The 25,264-nt window shown below is 38.3% G+C and overlaps 1 protein-coding gene and 1 pseudogene across 1 annotated transcript in view; both read left to right on the top strand.

Moving 5' to 3' along the window:
• The window catches only part of GRIN3A (glutamate ionotropic receptor NMDA type subunit 3A), a 206,772-nt gene that overhangs the window by 58,070 nt on the left and 123,438 nt on the right, over positions 1-25,264 (top strand). Inside the window, exon 2 of the mRNA XM_049896140.1 lies at positions 8,727-9,331. Coding sequence (XP_049752097.1) covers positions 8,727-9,331 — 605 coding nt within the window. The remainder of the gene's footprint in view (positions 1-8,726; positions 9,332-25,264) is intronic.
• Positions 10,614-10,732, top strand: LOC126083459 (uncharacterized; annotated as a pseudogene).

The raw sequence follows: 25,264 nt of genomic DNA, 5'->3' as shown, positions 1-25,264 counted from the left end.
ATTTGTACCTAGTACCTAGCACAAAATAGGCGCTTAAGTGTTTGTTGAGTGAATCAAATGTACTCCCACTATTTATCTTTCACTTCTCCGAGTATAACATTCCTAATCCCATCAACCTCATCACCATCGTTATAAACTACCACTTGCTGAGTACTTACTGTGTGCCGATGCTTTATATATGTTATGTTATTTAATCCTCAAAAACCTTGCAAGGTAGGTAGTATTCTTTTTTGCACAGAAGAGGAAAATGAAATTCGTTGAGGCTAAGTGATTTTCACAAGTTCTTACACACAGAACTGGAAAAAGACAGAGCTATAATCCAAACATCTTTTCTCCATCATATTGTCTCTTCCAGACTTTCCTAGGAATTGCAGTGACTTTATGAACTCTGGAAACCCTGGTGGCCTAGTGGTTAAGTGCTACACCTGCTAACCAAAGGGTCCGCAGTTTGAATCTGCCAGGCGCTCCTTAGAAACTCTATGGGGCAGTTCTACTCTGTCCTATAGGATTGCTATGAGTTGGAATCGACTCGACGGCACTGGGTTTGTTTGTTTTTTTTTTGTTTTGTTTTTTTGTTTATGAGCCCTAAACCAAGGTTTTGGACCTTGCTGCATGCTGATAGTCTTTTCTGATGTCAAATGCCCACATTTCCAATAACTGCCTGTCCCTGGATTAAGTTTTCCTGGGTTGAGACATCTTGTCTGAGTTGACTGCATTCTCTAGACCACCATATTGCTACATTATACCCCATGATCAAAGCCCTCTCATCCCCACATACACTTTTGGCAGTGCCTAGGCCCCAGAGGTTGCATCTGGGTGAGTATATCTTACATGAGTGGGCTGGGAATAGGGTCCAGAGAGTGAGTGGCAGCCAAAATCTTTCAAGATTACCAAGACTCAGGTGAGGGAAAGGAAGTATAATCATTCAGAACAAAAGGCATGAGTGGAATGGAATATAGGTGAACGAGTTGAGTATCAATAATTAGACGGAACTATAATGAGAAAAAAATGCAAGATCGAGAGCCCAGTGCAAGAGGCTTGAGCAATTGCCACAAACAGACCTTCTAGGGCCCTGACTTCCTTTTCTGGAAATCTGCCTGGGGCTCGAAAGAATTGGGCTGGCTCAAAAGTAGCACGTGTATGTTTGTGCCGTTTCTTCTGCCTGAACACAGGTGTCTCTATATCCTTGACCTGGCATGTAATGGCTTTCAACATGTTTTGTTGGATGAATAAATCAGCTGGTTGTCTGTGGAGATAGTGTTGTACATGCCAACCACAAATTCTTCCTTCTGAGACTGGGCTGGTCTACCAGTGTCTGCCCAACTCCAGGAGGTGGGCTCAACTCCAGGTCCCTGCACCTCTCAGCCTTCACCATGTTGCTGCAGTGAAACAGACCACATCCAGCATGATCAGCAATAGTATGCCAACTGCGCCACAAGTCTGTAATATTATATTATGTACATCTATATATGTATATATAGATGTACCATAAAATATAATATTGAACTGCTCTGTTATTTATTGTTTTATATGACACGCAAACATTGTAAGGGATACATGCCGAGATACTTGTTGGCATCCCCATACATTATGGATTATAGTTTCCACGGTGAAGTTCAGCAAAGTCTAAATGAAAAATTCAAGTGAGCTTTTCCAACCTCTCTAATTCTACAACATATAAAAATTGTTGCTATTAGTTACACAACTGGCTTTCTTTTTGAGACTGTTAATGAAGAAACACAATTTTTTTATCATTTTATCAAGTTGCTGAACATGGGAGGGTCAGTAAACAAAACAGCTGGGAAGCTATGTGCACACTGGGCAGCAGGCAAGCCCTAAAGAGGCTCCCATGGGCCATCCACACAGGGCGCATTCTATCCATGCTACGACGTGTTGTTGTTGAGAGAATATACACCAACTCAACGGTTTCTCCATGCACAAATCAATGACATCAGTTACATTCTTCTAGTTGTGCAAACATTCTCTGTTTTTCTGAGTTGTTCCTCCTCCATTAACATAAACTCACTGCCTCCTATGGTTCTTATCTAATCTTTTGAGTTGCTATTGTCAATTTGATCCCATGTAGCTAGTTTTTAAAAGAGCGTAAGGCTGAAGGCAGACATTCTTTACTAGCTAAGCTAAACTATCGTTTGGTTTGAAGACTTCAGGGGATATTTTTGGTTTAAGGTTAGGACACATCTTAAAAATGACTTCATACTGTGGGGATTTAGGATCCTTTGCAAATAATTGGTACTGTAAATACTATATCTGCAAACATCCAGAGTCTACCTCACTTGTTGTTCTTACCAAGTAGAAGGAGCAGTCCAGAGTAGTGAGTTTTGAATCCAGGCCCTATTTCTTGGTAGTTGTGTGACCTTGGGAAACAAACCCCGGCCCCTTTCTGAGCCTCAATTTTCCCATGTGTTAATGAGGTTAATCATGGTGGTCGCCTCATGAGGACATCTCGAGGATGAAATAGGGTAATGTGCATAAAGCACTAGGGACACCAGTAGGTACTAGCTCTTCATTTGTATTATTATCATTAGATTATAGTTTCTGGGCAGGGGCTATGCCTTAGATTGGCCTGAATTTTTAATGCAACCCTAAAAACAGTTAATTTATTTAAAAGCCTGGGATATTAAAGGAATAAGCTTTAGTTTTCAGAATTAAAAATACTTCTCTATGATATAAATCAAATGAGGTGTGCGGTAATGAGAAACAGAAAGCCTTCCACAGCCTCTTTGACTGAGGAGAAGAGTTAGCAGTGTAGAAAACCTGTTCTGAGCTCTTGAATACCTTTAGTAATCAGCAGACTTATGAAAGAGAGTTTCATCTCTGTTAAGAGTAGTGGAAATATTACGCTCACTTGAGCTGTCTGAGCTTTGGCCTAGAAAATGAAATGAAATGGGTTTGCTTGCCCAGAAAAGAGCTGAGAGAATTTCATCTTTTCTCTGTTCTGAAAGCAAACCCGGCTTCCTTACCTCTTTTCTTCTGTCAGGAAATATCTTGAAGTTCTCTGGCAAGCTCTTTTCTGCACCAATCCTGTTTTTGAAATTTTTACTGATCCGGAAAGTAGCTGAACCTGTGCTCTCAGGGAGAACAAAGATTGATGGGGGGATCTCCAGCAGTTGGCGCGAACAAGTCCTTAACTTGTATACTGGCACTGTAACTAGTTACCAGAGACAGAGGGGGTTTGGGGCATCTGGTGTGGGCACAATATCTCCCAAATAAATAGCCTCTCCCAGCATGACAGAGCTTCTGTTTTCCTGCTAAGCAGTCATGTAACTGGTTTTAGTAAGAGATATCCATTGCAGAGATTGTTGAGTGAAAATAGACCTAAAGTAGAGAAAAGAGCAATAGCAAAGAGAAAAATATTTTGCAGTTATTTCAGCAAGTACTTCCAACACAAGGAGTAAACTCTAAGCTAATTGTAACAGCTACTGCTTACTGGGCCCTCACTCTGTGCTAGGCACTTTCCATTTATTATCACACTCATGTTTAATTCTCAGAATGAATTGATAAGATTGGAAGTAGGATTGTTCTCATTTTAGAGATGAGGAATTTATGACTCAGAGACACTAAAAGACTTGTAGAGGGCCTTACAGCTCATAAATGAAGCAGTCAAGTTTTAAACATACCTTGGCCTGACAGGGAGCCCTGGTGGTGCAGTGGTTAAGGGCTTGGCTGCAGACTGAAAGGTCAGAGGTTTGAATCCACCAGCCACTTCGTGGGAGAAAGATGTGACAGTCTGCTTCTGTAAAGATTTACAGCCTTGAAAACGTTACAGGGTGGTTCTACTCTGTCCTATAGAGTCGCTATGAGTTGGAGTTGACATGATGGCAATGGTTTTGGCCAGACTACTAGGCCAAAAGCCCTTAACCAAGGTATTTTACTGCCTCTCAGAAGTGGAGAGGAAAGCTCAGCTTTACTGCAGAAGAAAGGGCTGAGCCAGCAAGGACAGTTTGGGACTTAAGAACATTGTAGACACTACTGGAGGAGACAATGCAGAAGCAAAGACAGGCAATACAGAAGCAGGTGGTGGCTCCAAGCAATTATCTGAGAATAAAAAGATACTACCCAGAAAAGAAGAGTGGATGATCAAAATCAGACCGTATTTTTAGTTAAATGCATATGCTCTGATAAAATCTTTATGTGTACTTACTGATGTGATGATCTGTCATTTTCAAATACACTCCCTATTTTTTTTCTGAAGTCCCAATTAGAGAGTGTTCTTACAAAAAAAAAAAAAAAAAACTTGAGTTTACTAACCCCTACTAATCATAATTATTAAACTTTTCCTGGGACTTGTTTTCCCCTCTGTCACACTTGCTACACCCAGTTAGTTTCATTTAGAGTAATTTCTATAATTTATAATCATATAAAGCATTTTTTATTTATCTAATTACTTATATATTGTTTCTCTCTCACCCAGTAGAGTATAGATGACAGAAAATGCCTTGTAGAGGACATGGCACGTAGTAGGGGCTTAGAAGTATTTTTATTGATTGAATGAGTGCTCAGTCAAGGATTCTATTTCTTATTGATCAGTAAATACTCTTTATATTTTGTAAACTTTGTCTAGAAAATGCCTAGAATTTATTTTTAATATCTGGTGGAATTTGGAATTTAAATGATATTATTTTTCCAAATAATCTATTTTCTCTACTCTTAATCTCAAACAATATATATATATCTTCTCTATTTCTTTATTGTTTTCCATTTATAAGGTTAATTTTATTTATTCAATCTAGGTACTTCTTTACATATTAATAACATCTGTTCCGTTTATCTACCTGTCAATCCTTTTGTTAGTACTTCCCTGTTTTAATTATTATTGTTTTATTAAAATCTCACTTTCTATTGTGTCTGAGTATCCGCTAAGGTAAGGTGTGTTGGTCATTTTTCTTTTTCCAGAATTTCTTACCATTCTGGCCTGCCTGATTTTTATGTCAGTGGAATATTTTATTAGTTATAAATACACTGTGATCCATAGCAGGTTAAGCAGTCTTCCTCTACACCCCTCAGTGATTTTCTGACACTCTGAACCCACCACATTGCCTTTTGATGATTCCTGTCTTCCTCCAACTCTGCACTTGACTTATTGGGGTTATACTCCATGAGTGCATAGCAACATCACCATTCCCCATCCACACTTTCTGCCCTGTGTTTTTGGAAATTGCATCAAGAATACACTCATTCAGGGGAATGAGAATTACCAGTACTATTTAAATTCTTATTTTCTGCCTCCCTCTCCTGATCCTGTGTATTTTAATTTACATAAATTTAATGCATTAATAAGTTTAATGCACCAGTCTATCTGCGTAGTAGAGAGAGGGTTCCAGCTTCTTGGGCTATTCTGTTTCTAGGTCTGATTTAGTAGGCAAACAATGTGAATTTTAAAACAAAACAAAAAAAAAAGCTTTACACCGCCTTTCAGGTTGTGCATGGATCTGGTCATTTACAAACAGCAAACCACATGTCGGACAGAGCTTTTGATTCTCAATTTGGTTCCACGGGTCTTCTTTAATTTTGTTCCAGATTTTGGCAAACCAGTTACTATCAGCTTTGAATTTTAGTGTTATAAGTTTTTATATCTTTGTGTGTGTGTGCGTGTTTGCCTTTATCATTATATGGAGAGAAATTGGGAGATGCTGCTAGATAAATGATATTTAACTAGATGTCTGTAAACCACTATTTAAGTAAATATTTGTTTGAAGAATCGGGCCCTTTAAGTCTGTGAACGGACTGACTTCAACATCTGCAATTCCTCAATAGAATTGTTTTTAGGGACTGGTGTGAGTCTATGGATTAATCATTATCCATTAGCAGAATCCACATTTCACACCCATGTCTCTCTCTTGTGTCAAATACATTTGTTTCTCTGTCTGGTGCTAAATGCTTAATCTGAGTAGCCTAATTTCAGTCCTCTGTTCAGGATGGCACTAGTACATTCCCACCCCTGCCTTCATTACAGCTTGTTTCTCACACGCTGATTTAGTGAGTCCCTCTGGAGGTAGTTGTTGGATGGGTCTTTGTGCCAACTGAGGGTACACTATGTATCTTAAAGCTCTGCTAGAAATGGCTTTCTTCCCAGTCTTTGAGTTTACTTACAAGACTTGTGGTAAGCAAAAGAGAAATCCAACTTGACAAATACTATCTCCGGTTAGCTATGAACTGCACTAAAGAGATGGTTGAGATATGTCCTTGTCCTAAGGAAGTTTCCAGTCTAGTGTGGAAGATAAACACTTAACCAAATAGTTACACTGTAGTGTGGAGTTCTTTAATAGACGGATGAACAAAATGCCACCATGACACAGATAAGAGACGATGAATTCTGCCTGGTCAGCACTCAGAGGAACTAAATGCAGTAAACAAAAATCCAGTTCACCATTGTGGGAAATCAACAGGGCAAAAATGTTTCGAGAAAAGGAAAAGATCAGCAGCAGAAACATTAGTAAACACTACAAAAAAAAAAAGTTTCTGGAAATTTGCATAAGAGAGCTGAGTTTTGAAGCTCTTGAATATGAATGCAGGCAAATCCTTTCCCTCATGCAGAGTGATCAGCATAGTCAGACTAGTCAGATTTGTCTAGGTGTGAAAAGCTGTGCCTCTAATATGGGAAAGAGCCCTGGTGGCACAGTGGTTAAGAGCTCGGCTGCTAACTAAAAGGTCAGCAGTTCGAATCCACCAGCTGCTCCTTGGAAATCTTATGGGGCAGTTCTACTCTGTCCTATAGAGTCACTGTGAGTTGGAATCGACTTGATGGCAATGGGTTTGTTTTTTTTTTGGTTTTAATATGGGAAAAACAAATTGTTCAGTGTGACTTGTCTTGGTGTGTTTGGAAGTGCTGGAGGTGAATCTGGAAACTAGGAATGGCTTTCTAAACCATACTATTGATTTTGAGATTTGTCCTATTGGTGATTCAGAGGTTATGGTACAGAAGAATGACAGTCATATTTGTGTTTTAGAAAGAAAACTGGCAGCAGAATAGGGAGCTGAGGCCAAGAAAACAGTTGGGAATAATTTGTTCCTTCCAGCTAAATGTATAGCTTGCCTTACATTGCTCTTTGCTTTGGGAAGCGGGTTAAGGCAGAGACGGAAATAAAAAGGAAGGAGGAAAGGAAGGAAGCTAAAAGAGGAAGACAGAAGGAACTTTCTGGAACAAATTATGTAAATCAAAAGTAGGAGCAAGGAAGTGAAGCCACCAAACCTCTCACCTAAAGAGCTTATCTGGAAACCAGGAGCTACTTCCTGGCGACTGTCTCCTGGCTTTTGACCCCGCCCTCTCTTTTGCCTCCCACGTTCAATCTTGTCACTAAATCTTTTTTAATTAAAAAAAAAAAAAAAGATTTTGAGCTTTCAGCTCAAACCCTTAGCCCCTAATCTAGATACTAAAAGGCTTTTTTCCCTCTCCCTGATGAATGCTGCCCACAGATAATCCTCTAAAATCCCTGCTAAAAAGCTTAATTTGGAAGGACAGTAGTCAAACTCTCAGAATAAAGTTTTAGACTCTGTTTTACGGACCACCATAATTGCCCTTGTTTCCTGTCTTTGACCATAGTTTCCCTCCTGTAAACCCCCTTGGAATGCTCATTCCTTGTTCTCATATCAAAACCCTTTCAATCCTTCAAAAGAGTTCAAAGCTCAGCTCAAATCCTATCTCTTGCTACACATTTTTGGGGGGTAGGGAGAGTCCACTCTCCATTCCTTTTGTACAAGGACATTAAACCTGACTGTGAAAGGCCTCTCCCTTTATTTACACATATTATCCACCTAAATGCTGGGTGAATTCTCACAAACGGCCTAATGGAAAAATTTTTAGTTCAATTTAATCAATATTTATTGTGCATCTAAGATATGTAAGGCATTGTGCTAAACATTCTCAGGATGCTCATGTTATAAATGAATATATTAAAGGTGTGCCCTCAGGGAGAAAAAATAAATTTATTTTATTTAAAGGCTATTTCCACTTCACCTATATGATGAATAATTGTGACTTTTCAAATAAGATACTTTTCCTTCGTTGAGCTGGTGAGTCCCATAAGTAGATGAAATTGTAATGGAAGTTTCATAAATGTATTCAAATGGCACACTTTTCACAGCAAGAATTCAATCTGAGTAGATACAGATAGATACATAATTGAGCCATCGGTATGGGACTAAACACTAACCTTGATTTATATATTGCTAATTATCCCAAGAAAGGGGCTAAAAGAGCCTTCCTTAAGGGGCTAAAAGAGGTTTAGGAAACCACACATCCATTTTCTGTATTGTCCTTACACAAGCACCTGCACTCTGTTAAGATGCCTCTGAGGCTAATTTTGAAAGAAAGCAAAAGTAATTTCTTTCAATTATTCCATCTGAGAGTAAAGCTTAACAAATAAGCTAACAACAGTGATTTAAGAAATGAGGTGCATAAAGGGGTGTGTGAGGAAGTAGACAAGCTTGATAAAAATCTAAGACCAAGTGTATGATTGTGTCATCCCAGACATTTATATCAAGAACCGTCTGCCTTCTAGTACTCTGAGCAGAAACTACCAGGGAATCAGTTATAAGGACTCAGCAGTCCCATCAGACAAGGAGAATGGTTTTCTCAATGATGGGAATTTGTATACTGCAGGGGAAAAAAAAAAAGAGTTAAGTTGTATAAGAAATAAAAAATGCCCTCTGTTAATAGTCTTTGGCCAATGCTTTCTAATTCTTCTTTTTCATATCTTTAAACACAGAATCCCCTTCACCTACAACTGAGTTTAGAAAATTCATTAAGTTCTGATGCTGATGTCACTGTCTCAATCCTGACCATGAACAACTGGTACAATTTTAGCTTGTTGCTGTGCCAGGAAGACTGGAACATCACCGACTTCCTCCTCCTTACCCAGAATAATTCCAAGTTTCACCTTGGCTCTGTCATCACCATCACCGCCAACCTCTCCTCCACCGAGGACCTCTTGAGCTTCCTGCAGGTGCAGCTTGAAAGCATTAAGAACAGCACACCCACGATGGTGATGTTTGGCTGCCACATGGAAAGTATCCGGCGGATTTTCCAAATCACCACCCACTTTGAGGTAACACTCCCTGAGCTCCACTGGGTGCTGGGGGATTCCCAGAATGTGGAGGAACTGAGGACAGAAGGTCTGCCCGTAGGACTCATTGCTCATGGAAGAACAACACAGTTTGTCTTTGAGTACTACGTACAGGATGCCATGGAGCTGGTTGCAAGAGCTGTAGCCACAGCCACAATGATCCAGCCAGAGCTTGCTCTCATTCCCAGCACGATGAACTGCATGGACGTGGAAACTGCAAATCTCACGTCAGGACAATATTTATCAAGGTAGGATGCCAGACCTAGTCTGCCTTCCTATTTATAGGGCCGTGACAGAAAGTAAAATTGGTGCTTGAGGCGGTATAGTGTTTAAAGGCATGGACTCTAGAGCCAGACAATCTGACCTTGAATTTCAGCTGTACCACTTACTACTTGTGTGACTTGGTCAAGGTACTTAACTTTTCGGAGTCTTAGTTTCCTTTATATAAAACGGGTATAACAGTAGATCCTATTGCTCATGGAGTTGTTGTGCTAGATTAGATGTATAGATAGGTAGGTAGGTGGGTAGATAGACAAACAGATAATGTACTAAGAATACCACAAGAGATATTATTATTGTTATTATTATCACCATCATGATCATCATTACTATTTTGAATTAAGTCTCTTTCTTCTCCAGTTCTTCAAGCTGTCTCAGAGCTAGAATGAAAAAAACCCACTTAAATTAAAGAATAACTTATTGTGTGGAAATGATTTTCATGATCTCTGGGAAAAAAGGAATATTCTTAAAGGATGTTTTATAGGGGCCTAGACTTTCTTCTGGAAAGGGCCACTTCTGGCTAGAGAGGCTGAGTCAGAGAATTATTGCTCTCTCAGAAGTGAAGGCTTAGTTCTGGGCTGTGCCTCATTTTTAGGCAGTCCTCCCAAATCAGGGCCAGCTGACTGTATTGAATGAAGGAGCCCAAGGCAGCCTCACAGTGTCCAGCCTTTAGGGAAGACATGACCGTTTCCCAAGGATTCAGGATGCCCTAAGCATTTTCCATTTAATTATATATATGTATGGATATATATTTACATATACCATGTGCAAGGAAAGACTTATAAACTCCCTAAGAATTTTTAATAAAACAAAATCAAAATTTATTTATTAGGGATCTGTTAATGATAAAATTAGATGTTCTCTCATCATCTGAACTTTCAGTTATTCCCCTTATTATATTTAAATTTCCACAAAATTAAAATCTATCCTTTTATTTTATAGCAACTATCCAGACTTAATCCACTATTTCCTTAGTAGCACATAATTGAGGCTCAAAATTTTATATAGGATAAGAAACATTCTCCTTCTCCACAAACATATGAACGAAACTTGATTTATAATTTCTTGTCATTATTTTGGAAAGGACAGTTAGAAACAGCAGACATAGGAAAAATTTCCTTGAAAACTACATTTAGCTACTTAGCTTCTTTCTGTCTCATGTGAAATGGAGACTATAAGAAAAATAGTTGTCTTTGGATCCTAGTAATGTTTAGAAACTACAGAGAGGAGTATCTGTTGACTTAGGTTGCATACCATGGCCATACCACCCTGAACGTACCTGATCTCATCTGATCTCGGAAGCTTAGTAGGGTCAGGCCTGGTTAGTACTTGGATGGGAGACCGCCTGGGAATACCGGGTGCTGTAGGTTGCATACACCTTAAAAAAAAAAATACCAAACCCTCTGCCATCAGTTGGGTTTTGACTCATAGCGACCGTATTGCACAGAGTAGAGCTGCCGCATGGGGTCTCCAAGGAGTGGCTGATGGATTCGAACTGCTTACCTTTTGGTTAACCACTGCACCCCCAGGGCTCCATATACACTTTAAACCAAAAAAAAAAAAAAAAACCCATTGCCGTCGAGTCAATTCCTACTCATAGCGACCCTAAAGGACAGATTAGAACTGCCCTCATAGAGCTTCCAAGAAGTGCCTGGTGATTTGAACTGCCAGCCTTTTGGTTAGCAGATGTAGTTCTTAACCACTGTGCCACCAGGGTTTCCATAATACACCTTAGGGGGGTTCATTTTATAAAGATCAAACTGTTAAGTCTGGCACCTCAAGATATAATTTATATAGAATGATATGCCTCCTTCCACAAGGTCCCATGGCACTTTGCACTTGAAATTATATGATGATACTCAGCCCTTTTCATCATCATTATGTGTCTGACTCCTCAGCTAGAATATAGACTCCATTAAGCAGAAAAAAAAAAAATTTTAGTTATTCAGCCTAGTCTGATAAAAAAAAAAAAAAAATTTTTTTCAGGCACTTAATAAACTGTTAATTAAAATTGGCTTAGGAAGGAAAGGAAGTTTTATATTTTACTGACACCCTGCATCATCTGTCGCTGTAGAAAAAAAATGGGAGGTTGATAGATAAATAAAATATTGTCTAAATTTTAAAATACTGTATTTAGGTGTTAAAAGTGGTTTTTTTTTTTTTTTTTGGTCTGGTTTTCTTCTTTTTTTTTTTTTTGGTGGGATGTTAGGTTAATGAGTAACCTCTGCCCTTGGTGCTGTTTTTGAATGTTATTTGTACTACAGACTTTGGAAGTTTTAAAGAAGAAAATGTGAGGGTTGGAGCCTGGCAGCAGTTCACAATATATAAGGGTCAGTGACAATATTTTAGTCCCCTTGGACATGTTTGAGAACTGAACTCAAAGAACTTCAGAAAATATGATTAGGACTTCTCAAACTCCCTGAGGAATAGAGTCAAAGAGAAAGTTTCAGCAAGGGTCAAAGGAAGGGGGCAAAACCCTAGAAGGAATCTTTATAGTGAATAACTGAAAAGCTGCCTTAAGCCATAAAACACTTGTGGGTTTTTCACCATCCTTATTTATTTTGTTTAATGCAATCTTCTAGACAGTTACTCTTAGCACTTAAGTCATATCTGCATACAGTAATTTTCTTAATTATTCCTCAATTTTGTGAGACTGACCTTACGTCTTCACTGCATAATGAAATCCATGAGGAGAATCAGCAGTGAATAGCCGATGTCAGAGTTATGCAAGCTTTCATTTCTCACGCAGTCCTTTTCAGTTTGGGCTGACAGCATTGTTAACATTTTAAAATGTTAACGAAATCACCAAAAACGCAGCATTTTCAGTATAGGCTTTTAGACTACAAAAATCATTTCTCATGACAGGCTACATAGACATGATTACAGGTATAAGGGATTTTATTCTTCCCAGATCCCCACGTGCCAGAGCGAATGTCCGTCGTAACTAAATGGAGACAAAACCAAGTTCATACCGTTATCTGGAACAAGTTATTTGCAAGTGTTTTATTAAATGTTAATGATTTGAGTTTGGAGCAATTATGTTTGGTATTGTTTTGATAGTATCACTGCGTACACATGTGTATAGATATTTTTGCGCAGCCAATGGCCATTTGTTGAACAAGGGCAAGTAGACAAAAATGAACACTTGAATTCTGACATTTAGAAGCTGACAGTCTAGTGCATGAGGCCAAAAAATAACTAAATATGTATAAAACAATGGATAAGTGATTTTTAAGAATAGAGATATGTTCAGATACAAAGAGGAGGAAATTATTAACTCTTCTCAAAGACTCGTGATGAGGGTGAAATACTGAAATTGGATTTTGGTGAATGAATAGGAGTTTTCTGGTTTGCAGCAAGGTTGAAAAGTACAGGAAACGGCATATGCAGATTCACCAAGATCTGAAAGAGAAGTTTAGTCCAGTTGGAGCATAAGTTGCACGTAGAGAGGATTTGAGATAATTCTGGAAAGGTAGTTAATTTGCTAGCACAGCACTCAGGGCTTTATGTCAGGCTAAGGAGTTTGCATTTTATATGGATAGTGGATATCAGCTGAATGGCAGAACATTAGCCATGACATTAATAAAATCAAAATCCTGTAACGAATTAACCAAATAAAAGAATGCGGCATAAAAGCCTTGCAAGTAATTAAAACACACACACACCTTCACCAACACACCTTAGGATACAAAAAATGATTTTTGTTTCTCAAATTAGGTGTTAGCTTTGCCCACAGTGACTCTCTTGCTACATTCTGAACACCAGACTCTGGTGAGAGTGAGCAGGAGTTTGAGTACTTAGGGTTAGGATTTGCCCATGCTTTTCTGTTAAAGACCCCAGGCGCTGATGAATCCATTGTTCCTGGAGAATGAACTTGCTGGATTAGTCATAGCCTGGTCACGGGCAGTTGTCCCATCTTTAAGCATTCCAAGAGTCTAGACTCTGAGAGACACTTTCTGTTCTTTGATCTAATCAATCATAGTCCTGACAGATATTCTTGTTTTCAAGTGGGCTGCAAACCCTGCCTTTTTTCTTTGAACAGTTTCTGTAGTTAGTTCTGTATACTTTGGGAATTGTATCAAGTAGGCAGTGATTAATTCATAGAAAAAATTTGTTGAAGCTTACTAATATTAAGCCGGGCCACTGGCTAAGTGCTAGAGATACAAAGAAGAGAAAACAGTAGCCCTGCCCTTTGGGAACTTATAACCCCCACTAGAAAAGGCTGTGCTGTTTAACTCCCCATTTGCCTTGGCCAGGCGCTTTGGTTATTCATTTTCCTTTGGACAACACCCATTCCACCCATGGTTATCCTCTGACATTAGCCAGCATTGCTTGGCCCCCTCCTGAGTTGCCCCTGAAGCATGATCCAACATGCTAGAGACTCTTTCCCCTACAAGTCTTGTTCATCTTTGTGTATACATAGCATAGCAATAACCAAGATTCACTAGCCTTTCATTGGTAGTAAATGTTGTTTTTATTCATTCTGGCAGTGCAGTGGTAAACAGCTCGGCTGCTAACCAAAAGGCTGCAGTTCAAATCCACCAACTACTCCTTGGAAACCCTACGGGGGAGTTTTACTCTGTCCTACAGGGTCACAATGAGTTGGAATCAACTCAACAGCAATGGGTTTTATTATGTGCCACATACTGTGAGGCACTAGGAAAGCTTCAGGGGGAGAAAAAAAAAAAACTGAAGCAAGTGTCCGTTCAGATAACTCATGATATAAAATGATGATGGTCCCTGATTCATTCCTGGACATTAGATGAGTTCCAGAAGAACTTGAAGGCTCCATGATATAGTTGTGTTGGATACCCCTGCCCACCACTACTACAGCTTACTGGCTTTGAGATCCTGGAAGAGCTATTTAAACTCTTTGAACTTTAATTTCCTTATTTACAGGTATTACTACCTCAAAAAGTTAAATGCCATGCCTAAGGTCATTCAGCTATTACCTTGAAGGAAAAGATTTAAACCAGTTCATCTAAATTCAAGTCCCAGGTTCTTTCAGAATTAATATAAGCCTTCCATAATTGGAGCCCTATTACTCTGTAATTTATATTCTTTGAGCCAAGAGTTATATAAATTAGGAGGCATGATTATTCAAGTATGAGTTTTCGTGTCCTAAGGCCGTCTACTGAGCCTTTGTGTTTCTACACGTACTTTAAAAAATGTTGCATTTTTTAAAGTTGCATTGAACGTGGAAGCCAGGATGCTGGTGACACTGGCTCTCTGGAGCCCCAAGGTGAACCTGTTACTTGTGGAATGACCTAGCGTGTTGAGCTATTACTGGTAAGTAGCATTCTCTGCTTGAGTTACTGATAAGTTGGTACTTGCAGAAAACACATGCCTTGATTAAGCTCAAGGATCAATACTTAAGGTACGTGTTTCTAGATGTTCCAACAGGAAACCCTGTCGCTTGACTAATTTGGCTGGTATCCTTTGAGCTTCCTCCTCCTTCTATGTCACTCATAATGAGAAGAGCTGAGTCCAAAACTTTCAGTAAGTCATGGGGGCCTCAAATAAGAGATGCTGGAAAATGTATATTCCCTCAGGATCTTATTTTGATGAACACAGCTCAGAGTGACTTAATCTAGGATCCCAGACACATCAGATTTTACAATGGAACCTTTCCAAATTAGGAAAGTCTCCAAGCTTTCATCTGCCTGAGAGGAAATTGTGTTCTTTGTTGACTTTTGTACTTTGTATGCATCTACTGTAAAATTTGGAAATGTCTCAAAAAGGTATGGGGCAATAGAGGGCAATCTGGCAGCTCTACTCTGAATTCTAGATCTGTCTCTCAAGGCCACTTCAGTGTCCAAGCCCTCAACCCTTCAGAGGGATGCCTGACTAACAAATACTGCATAATGCTCCCATTTCCGGGGTTACGCCAAAGTAACACTGTAAAGGATATCAGCCATCTGGGCCAGCAGTGGGACTGGATTCAGAGAGCTAGGGTGAATTAAGTTGGAGCATTACACAGAGTGGAGTCCCTGAGTGGTGGAAAAAGTAAATATGCTTAACTGCTAACAAAAAGTTGGAGGTTCAAGTTCACCTACAGGTGCCTCAGAAGAAAGGCCTGGTGGTCTACATCCAAAACACCCACTGAAAACCCCATGGAGCACAACTCGACTCTGAGGCATACGGGGTCAGCATGAGTGAGAGTGAGTTGGAGTCAACTCAACCAGGAGCGGTCCGAGGGATGGGCACAGACCGTAATTGTGGAGAAGAGTCCAAGTCCATAGCAAACAACCAAGGATAAGGATAAGAAGTATGAAACAGAATGACCATGTGGGAGAAGAAAGTGCAGAGAAAAAAAGTACTAGCTTCTTGCCATTTGTGCCACATAGAAACAGGAAGAAGAGGGCGCCATATCTGAGTACATCAATAGAAACACAGCCCAGAATATGTATTAAAATATGACCCAGTCACATAGATTAGTATTTTTCTCCTTTTGAGGAAAGGTTAAGCAGGGCAGAATCTCTCCCTCTGCCCTACAGTTTTACTTGTAAGTAACTAAATATGGCAGATATTGGCAAAACATAGATCCCAGTGATTTATGTGTGTGTACATATATATATATGTATTAAATTGCGGTTGTCCATTAACTGATAGAAATCTTTTTAAAAGGTGAGCTGTGTATGTTGTTTTAAAAGGTGATACAATCAATGATTGAAATGTGTGGGGTCCTCTGCCCTGAGGACTAGAATTCAGCAGTTACCAATTCCTCTTCAATTCTTCATCATCAGAGAGGTTCCCCATTGGATTAATTTCTACTTTTGAAACTATCCATTTTTCTGGGGAAAGTGTATCGGAATGTTAATACTTCAAACAATCTGTAAATTGCAGGTGCAAACGCTTCCTGGCTGATTGCGCTGCATTCTTCTAGCAGAGTGACGAAGAGCTCTTTAGGAGATACGTGTGGGATCGGAGGAGAAGACGTGTATTTAATTGCATTTACCATACAGTTACTGGGCAGTTACTCTGGCCAAGCACTGTGCTGTGCCTGAGATTCAGAAGTCCCTTAGTGTGATAGGTGCTTAGATAAATGCTGAAGTCTCTTTCAGCTTGACAGTCTGCAATGTTATGAAGCAGGGCAATGGGGAAGGGACGATTAGCTCATTCCTAATGGTAAAACTTCAGAAGATAACGGCACTTAGAATGTGGAGAGAAATGTCAAAACCTATGCCCTGAATGATCTTATCATCTAAAAAGTGAAAGATCGGGTTAACAGCCAAAAACTTACACTTCAGGGTTGTTGTTGTCATTAGATGCCATCGAATTAATTTCAACTTACAATGACCCCTAGTGACAAAGTAGAACTGCCCCATAAGGTTTTCTAGGCTGTAATCTTTACATGAACAGATCACCAGGTCTTTCACCTGCGGAGCTCTGGGTGGATTTGAACTGCCAACCTTTTGGTTAGCAGATGAGTGCTTAACTGTTGCACCGCCAGGGCTTCTTAAACTTCAGGGTACTAAAGAGGATTGGAGAGGACAGCCAAGGAGTTGTTTTACACATAGTTCAAGAAAGCATCTACATTTAATGCTTAATTTGTAGAACTGCCCCATGTGTGGAGAATAAAATCAAAGCAATGTTCTACAGACTTGCACCATAGATGGACTCTATGGCTAAGATAAATTCATGTTAACATTAAAGGAAGGCAGATACCACAGGGGTCTGCTTCAGGGAAACAGGCTACAAAGTGAAAGCCAAACTAATAAAAACTGGCCAGACTAACAGAGAAAGGTCCCCAGGACTGTAAGAAAAGGGCAAGATGGTAAAACAGACATTGAAAAAATTAGAAGGAAGTAAGCAAGATGGATTTCAGAAGGTGATGGGATGGGAGCTGAAGCAGCAACAAAATAATAGTTAAATAGGGATAGTCGAGAGCTAACTTAAGATCCTTTACTGATGGGACAGAATATTAGCACTTCTTTTGTACAAAGTCCACCAAAAGGAAAAGAGGAAGGAAGAAGAATAGAGGAAAGGAGAAAAGCCAGAAAAAAAAATAAGAGAAAAAGTTAAAGGAATAGCGAGATAACTATAGACTAACCCACATGCCAGAAGCTGTGAGAATGCTGGGGAGAGGGGAAATAACTTAGAGTTTGAAGAAAATAAGAAGACACAAAAAGAAAATAATTTAGGAGTAAGAGGGACTGGAAAAAAGCCTTGAAGAATAGGAAAATCACACGTGGATCAAAATACAAACAGAAAATATAAATATGTAATAATTCAGACAGCTGGAGAAGAAGTCTATTGAGGCTATAAAAATACCAGAATTGGGTATAAGATTTCTAAAAGACATTAATGCTATCCAAAAAGAAAATATATATGAGGGAATCGTTCAGGGGTCTTCAATAATAAAGAGCAGAAGAAAACAACACAAGAGTGAGCGTGTGATTATTGCAAAATTGTAGAACTTTGGATGATGTGAGATTTTGATTCAAAGATTCATTACGATTGCAGATATGAATCATATGAAAAAGGGATGGGATTTTGAACTTCTATGGACCTCTTCCCAACTCTTTTCCTTTCCCACTCCTGCCAAAAAGAAAAAAAAACAGCAAGGAAAACTTTTAAGATTATTACTTCATCTCATACTAAAAGGGCTTTAAAAAAAATTTTATTTTATTGTTGTTGAGAATATACAGAGCAAAACATACACCAATTCAACAGTTCCTACATGTACAATTCAGTGACATTGACTACCTTCTTCCAGTTTTGCAACCATTCTCACCCTCCTTTTCCGAGTTGTTCCTCCCGCATTAACTTGCTGCCCCCTAAGGTTCCAACCTAATCTTTCCAGTTGCTGTTGTCAATTTGATCCCATATAGATAGTTCTTAAAAGAGCGTCATGCTTAAGGCAGGTATTTTTACAAGCTAAATTATTGCTTGGTTTTAAGAAGACTTTATGGAATATTTTTGGTTTAAGGTTTACAGATTATCTAGGGCAATAATTTCAGGGGTCCATTCAGCCCCAATGGTTCCAGAAAGTCTGGAGTCCATGAGAATTTGAAATTTTATTCTGCAATTTTCTCTTTTCATCAGGATTCCTCTCTAGAACCCTTGATCAAAATGTCTAAAAGGGCTTTATTGAGATACATGTCCTGATATATATCAATAGTTGATAGATCTGGAGCTAAATTTAAAGTGATCAATAAGCAAATATTTAGATTCAATGCATAAAAGCAAGTAACCCTGAATGGCGAGTTCAGTAAACTGGACAAGAATTAGTTGGTGGTAGGGGGGCAGGGGAGTTCAGAAGAATGTCTCTGCAATTAATATAACCAGAGATTTCTAATAAGGCAAAGGCAAAAGCGCCAAGTTAAGTTTTCACAGAATAAAAACTTTGATCGAGCTTTATGGAGGATGAATACATTACTCATTCCTCAGGGGCAAATATTAATATCATAAGAGATGATCATGGGAAAAGAAATTCAGCTCATTTTTCACGATATAAGAAAATATGGGCATAGATTTCTTTTTTCTTTTTTTTTTTTTAATGATAAAAGGAAATCCTCAAAGGGAAAAATAAATTTTAAGGCTTTACACAGCAAATTAGATATCCCCATCTACAGATATGATCTATGGAAGGCAACAAAAAGGGGGAGGGGAAGCAAAGATAATAGGGCAATTTAAAAAGATGAGAAAAGTAAGATGTACAAAGAGATAAGCTGATGAGTGGAAAAGACCAAAGTAGAAATAAATGCACAACCTATAAACAGCTGGAGCGTGAAAGAAGAAGACTCATGAGGATGGTGGCGCCATTTAAACAACACAAAGGTAGATTAATATGTTGCAAAATGAAGACTGGGAACAATGGGATTCTTACAAACTGGAAAAGATACAGATTTGTCACAAACATAAACACATAATATTAGTAAAACTTGATATGCGGAATAAAATAGGAGAAAAATCAGGAGGCAACAGGTTTGAAAAAACTTTACGGAAATGTCAGTATTTCTGATAGATTTGAACTTAACTTTAGTAAATTTTAGAACAAGTTAACAAAAAGTAAAGATAGTACATGAACAATGTAAATAATCAGATAAGTTTAAGATGAACATTGCAGTTAACATTCCACAGATAATATATACTCACCTCAACTAGTCAATGCAATATTTACCCAAATGACAGTATTTTAACACATAAAACAGGCTATGAGCTTAACAGTCAATTTTTATGTCAAGGTACAATAAACCAAAGCTCAAACCATTTGAAATTTTCAGAAAACAACCTCCTCTATCACCTTTGGATCAGGTCTAACCCAAAAACACAATTATTAACTATTTAGAAAGCAACCAACACAAACGTCCAACATGGTACTTGGTACCTGGAACAAGTAGCATTAAAATCATTTAATCATATGATCAAAGCAGTAGTCATGGTTAAATTAATAGATGTCAGTGATTAAATTCTGGAAAGAGGAAAATAAACCGATCAGTGAAAAAGATAAAAAACATGAGTAATAGGAGGAAACAAGTTTTATGATCAGGAAAGAAAGAAAAACATCAAAACAATGAAATCGATACATTCAAGGGCTGCTTGTTTTACAGAAATAATTAAAACAGACAATTCTCTTTAAAACCTTATGAAAAATAAAAGCTAAATTGCAAATAAGAAAGTGAATATGGCATATAAAATAGATTTTTGAATTATATGAAAATGGTACCTGTAATTATAGTGAATTTGGAAATGTCAATAAAGTAAGTGATTTTCTACTAAAACACAAGATACTAACATTGACAAGTAGAAAATTTGAATAATCCAAAAAAGTACCTGAAACAGGTATGAACAAACTGCCTACCATTGTCACTATGCATAGAGCACACGCACAACAACGTATATCATGAGAATACACCTGAACTGGATGATTCACTGGCGTTGTTTTTCAAATCTTTAAGAAACGGACAATTCCGTAATATATACCCTGACTGGTAGGAAGAAAAAAGATGCTAAGCTACCTGATTGGTTCTATGCCAAAGAGTATTTATTTCATAATTTAAAGTTAGCTATTTAAAAAATAATTTTTGCCACCATTGATTAAATGTTTGCTGTAAACACTGTGCCAAGAAATTTTGTAAATATCATCACAATGAATTTAAGTAATATGACCATCTAAAACAGAGGTCACAAATTAAAATACCAGACATGTAATATTAATGAATGAAACACTACCTGGCACAGGGCATATGCACAGGTTATGTGAGGAAGAGGCAGTCAAAGAGGCAGTCATTACTCAGCTCCAGCTGATGGTTTTCTCTCAGGAATATAGGTCCATTGTCACCAGATTTACTTTTTTTTTTTTAATTTTTTCAAGAAGTTCTGATTCCGCGATCCTCCAATTTTTAAATAATTGTGTTAGAAAATTATTGACGATCTTGTCATAGACTATAAAAAACACATGGTTGAAATACTGTAGGCTGCCAGTTTTACTGATCTAAAAAACAATAAAGGGGCATTTCTGAAGCTACAGCATCTGTTTATATTAAAATACATCCCAAGAGGAAGAATAGAACAGTATTAATTCAATAAAGACTGAACTAAATATGTGTGCACCAAACAATATGGCAACTAAGATAAAAAGACAAAACAGAACACGGAAATATAGAATATAAACACAAATACACACTCACACAAAGTGAGAGATTTGTATATGCCGTTTGTCAGATCTACAAAAACATAGAAGATCAAGAAAACGAAAAGCAAAAGCAAGACCATCAATAAGCTTCATTTGATGTGTACAACCAAAATAAATTGTTTGCTTTTGTCCATTGAACACTTAGAAAAAGTCATTATGGGCTTGGTCACAAAGGAAATCACAGCACATTTTAAAATAAAAAAAGTAAATATTTTATGGGCCACTTCCTCTAGTCATAGCCTAATGCATTTAGAAATAATGAAAAAGATGATAATAATTCTTAATTATTTAGAAATTAAGAATAACTCCAAGATCAAAAAAGAAACAGGCTGAAATGATAAACTATCTGAGTATAAATAAAAGCAGAAATCTATTTCTGCTGTATTCAATGTAATATTCATAGCTTTAAATGTGTTTATTCCTAAAGAAGAAACTATGAACATAAATATATTCTCATCCCCAAAAAACTTGGAAGGGAACTAGGAGAAAGAGAGGCTTGAAAGAAGGAATTCATAAAGTATGAACCAAAATCGAAGAGAAACGCTTAAATTGGTGTAAATGACGTGCAGGTCTAAAGCAACAAATTCCTAGAAAAATACTATTTGCAAAATTGACCCAAAGAAGTGGAGAGTTTAATAGAAGAGATTGAAAAAGCCATTAAAGAATTACAATTTTATAAAAATATCAGTTCCAGAGAGTTTTAACTTTGACTCCTGCACATTCAAGTTGGAAGGAAAAAAAAAATAAACATTTCAACTGAAAATGACCTGAAACATTTCTTATGAAAGTTTTTGCTTTCTGTACTTTCAAGAATAGCTTCTGCTTCATTTTGAAAATAATACAGAACCTCTCTCATGTGAGTTAGAGCGGCAAAGTATAGTGAGACCTATAATTTACTTTAAAAATGCCCTAAGCATTTTGAAGCACTCTGAAGGGTTCTTCCACAAACTCCCTTGTTCACATCCACTCACCTTCCTTCCTCTGGGCTCCATACTCTCTGCCTTTGTCTTGTGTACACTCTTATCATAGCAAAGAGCATCACCTCCACTTGCGCCTTAGATCACAACCTCTCTTGCCCTTTTAAGGCTGTTCCGGGAATTCTGCCCCGACTCTTCTGCATCATCAATTTTTCTGTCTCTACCAAATCATTCCCATAAGTGTAAAATCCTGTGATTATTATTTCTCCCATCTCACACACACACAACATATGTATATGTGTGTGGGGAGTGGGGTGCTGGCTTAGTTCTCTAGTGCTGCTATAACAAAAATACCACAAGCAGATGACTTTGACAAACAAATTTATTTTCTTTCAGTTTGGGAGGCTAGAAGTTCAAATTCAGGGTGCTGGCTCTAGGGGAAGGCTTTATCTCTCTATAGGCTCTGAAGGAAGGTCCTTGTTTCTTCTGAGCTTTTGCTCCTGGGTGACCCTGGCATGGCTTGGCATCTCTCTTCCCCGTCTGCTTCTTTCGCTTGCTTGTTTAATCTCATTTCTGTTTCAAGAGATTGACTCAAGATACACCCTACGCTAATCCTGTCTCATTAACACAACAAAGATAGCGACCTGATAGGACAGAGTAGAACTGCCCCATAGAGTTTCCAAGGAGCACCTGGCAGATTCGAACTGCCTTTCTAGTTACTCCTCTATTTCTTTTGCTATTCCTTCCTCACTTGTGCCACCTCTAAATGTTGGAGGGCCCTACAATTATTCTTCTTATCTACAGTTATTACACTATAATCTTATTTGGTCTCCTTATACCATTTTTTGGAAACCCTGGTGGCATAGTGATTAAGTGCTATGGCTGCTAACCAAAAGGTCAGCAGTTCAAATCCACCAGGCACTCCTTGGAAACTCTATGGGGCAGTTCTACCCTGTTCTGTAGGGTCACTACGAGTTGGAATCGACTCGACGGCAACAGGTTTGGTTTTGTCTTCTGGTCCAGATGTCATTTCTGAACATTAGACAATCCAGCTACCTACTTGACATCTCCATTTGGGTGACTATAAATTATCTCAAGCTTAATATTAGCAGAACTGAATTCTTGGTATTTCTCCTCCACCCTCAACCTGATTCTTCTACAGCTTTCTTTATCTCAACAAATGGCCACTCCATTCTTTCAGTTGCTCAGGCAAATACCTCAGTAGTATCCTTTATTCTTCTTTTCCTGGCAACCATATATGAGCCATGAGCAAATTCTGTCAGTTCCAGATTCAAAGTATATTTAGAACCCAACTACTTCTTGCTACCACCTGCCCAAACCACGATCACATCTTAGCTGAGTGTTTGAAACCACCTTCTAACTGGTTTTTCTGCTTCTGTCCTTGTCTTGCTTTACTCCATTCTCAACACAGTAGTGTGATGATCCTGTTAATATGTTGTTAGTTGATGACCTCATTCATAATGGAATGAAATGCTGCCCAGTCCTGCAGCATCTTCATGAGTGCCTTCCAACCTAAGGGGCTCATCTTTCAGCACTATATCAGACAATACTCTGTTGTGACCCACAAAATTTTCATTTGCTAATTTTAGGGGTAGATCACCAGTCCTTTCTTCCTAGTCTGTCTTAGCCTGGCCACTGTGGGTGACCCTGCTGGAATTTAACATACCAGTGGCATAGGTTCCAGCATCATAGCACAGTATGACAAACTGGCAGACAGGTGGTGGGTTAAAACATAAGCATGTCATATCATTTCTCTGCTCAAAACCCCCAATGGCATTCCATCTCAGAGAGAAAACAAAGTCCTTACAGTAACCTACAAAATCCTGTTTCCTCAACTCCACTTCCCCTTAAGTTTTTTCTGACCTCATCTTCAACTCTCCCGTCTGGTATCCCTCCAACACACCAGAAACAATTCCAGTTCAAGGACGTTGGATAAGCTGTTCCCCCTACATGGAATGTTCTTTCCCCAGATACCTTCATGGCTAGCTCCTTTCCTTTCTTCAGCTCTTTACTCAAATATCACCTCTTCAGAGAGGTATTTCTTGGCCTCTTTAAAATTTCACCCCACTGCCACCAACCCTGACACTTCTTAGCCCCTTTACCTTGCTTTATTTTTCCTCCTTTGCACTTAGCACTATCGAACATCTCATAAAAACCAAAACCAAACCCATTGCCATCAAGTTGATTCCTACTCATAGTGACCCTATAGGGCAGAGTAGAATTGCCCTATAGGATTTCCAAGGAGTGGCTGGTAGATTCAAACTGCCAACACACAGTACATATTTATCACACTTATTCTGTCTCCTTCAATAGAGTATAAGCTGCATACAAGCTGCAAAGATTTTTGTCTGTTTTGTTCACTTGCTATATGGTTAGCACCTAGAACAGTGCCTGACACATAATGCATATTGTTGAATAAATAAATGATTGAATAGGTGATGTGTTGTTGTCCTGACATCTTTGTTCCTTTGTTTTAATGAATAAGAAAATCCTTTAATAGTATGTCAAGATTTTGTGTGCAAATACGGATTTTAAAATACACCGTAAATATATTAAACGTTGGTCTTGCTTATACTGTGAACTGTCTCAAAAGCATTTTTTGCATAATTTACAAAGTACAAATTTTTTGTCAGCTCCTATACAGATCAACACATATTCTTAATTAGTGGCATAATTGGGAGCTTTTGCTGAAGTAATAAGATACCTCAATGCAAGTGAACTAATGAGCCTCATCCTTTTGAGCATAGTGGTAACTTGGGAGATTTGCTGATTTAGAAAAAACAGGATGAATACCTGAACTGCTTTGTTAAACACTCACTCTCCAAATACAGTACTAAGTAGGTTCTCCCTCATTGAGTGAAATTGAGACTCTGGACATACCGTGATACAGCGATTGTAATATTCTTCCAAGTGGTCCCCTGGTCACTATCTTTTCCTTCCTATATCCATATTTTATTTGCTTCCAAATCAATATTATTAATGAAGATCTCTGTTTATGTCATTGCTCAGAAATCTTCATGGTTCCTCATTTCCTATTAAATAAAACCCAGTCTTATAAAACAAACGTGTAAGGTCTCTGTAGTCTGGCTCCAACCTGCTTTTCCTACATTATTGTTATTATTATTTTTACTCGGCTCCCCCATCAGATTGTTGTGCTTGCCACCTCCTGATATAGTTTCCACCTTCTTCATAACATTCCTGAATCTGGAAGATGTATTTAGAGTTCATATCTAGATCGGAGCATTAGTCTGATCAGCACAGAGTATGACAGTACTATTGGAGTCTCTGGGTGAGGCAAAATGTTAAGCATTTGACTACTAACA

Source organism: Elephas maximus, chromosome 9, assembly GCF_024166365.1.
Source record: "Elephas maximus indicus isolate mEleMax1 chromosome 9, mEleMax1 primary haplotype, whole genome shotgun sequence".
In the NCBI taxonomy this organism is placed as follows: Eukaryota; Metazoa; Chordata; class Mammalia; order Proboscidea; family Elephantidae; genus Elephas; species Elephas maximus.
Note: the sequence above shows the minus strand (reverse complement) of the source record. Positions and strands in the feature narration are given on the sequence as shown.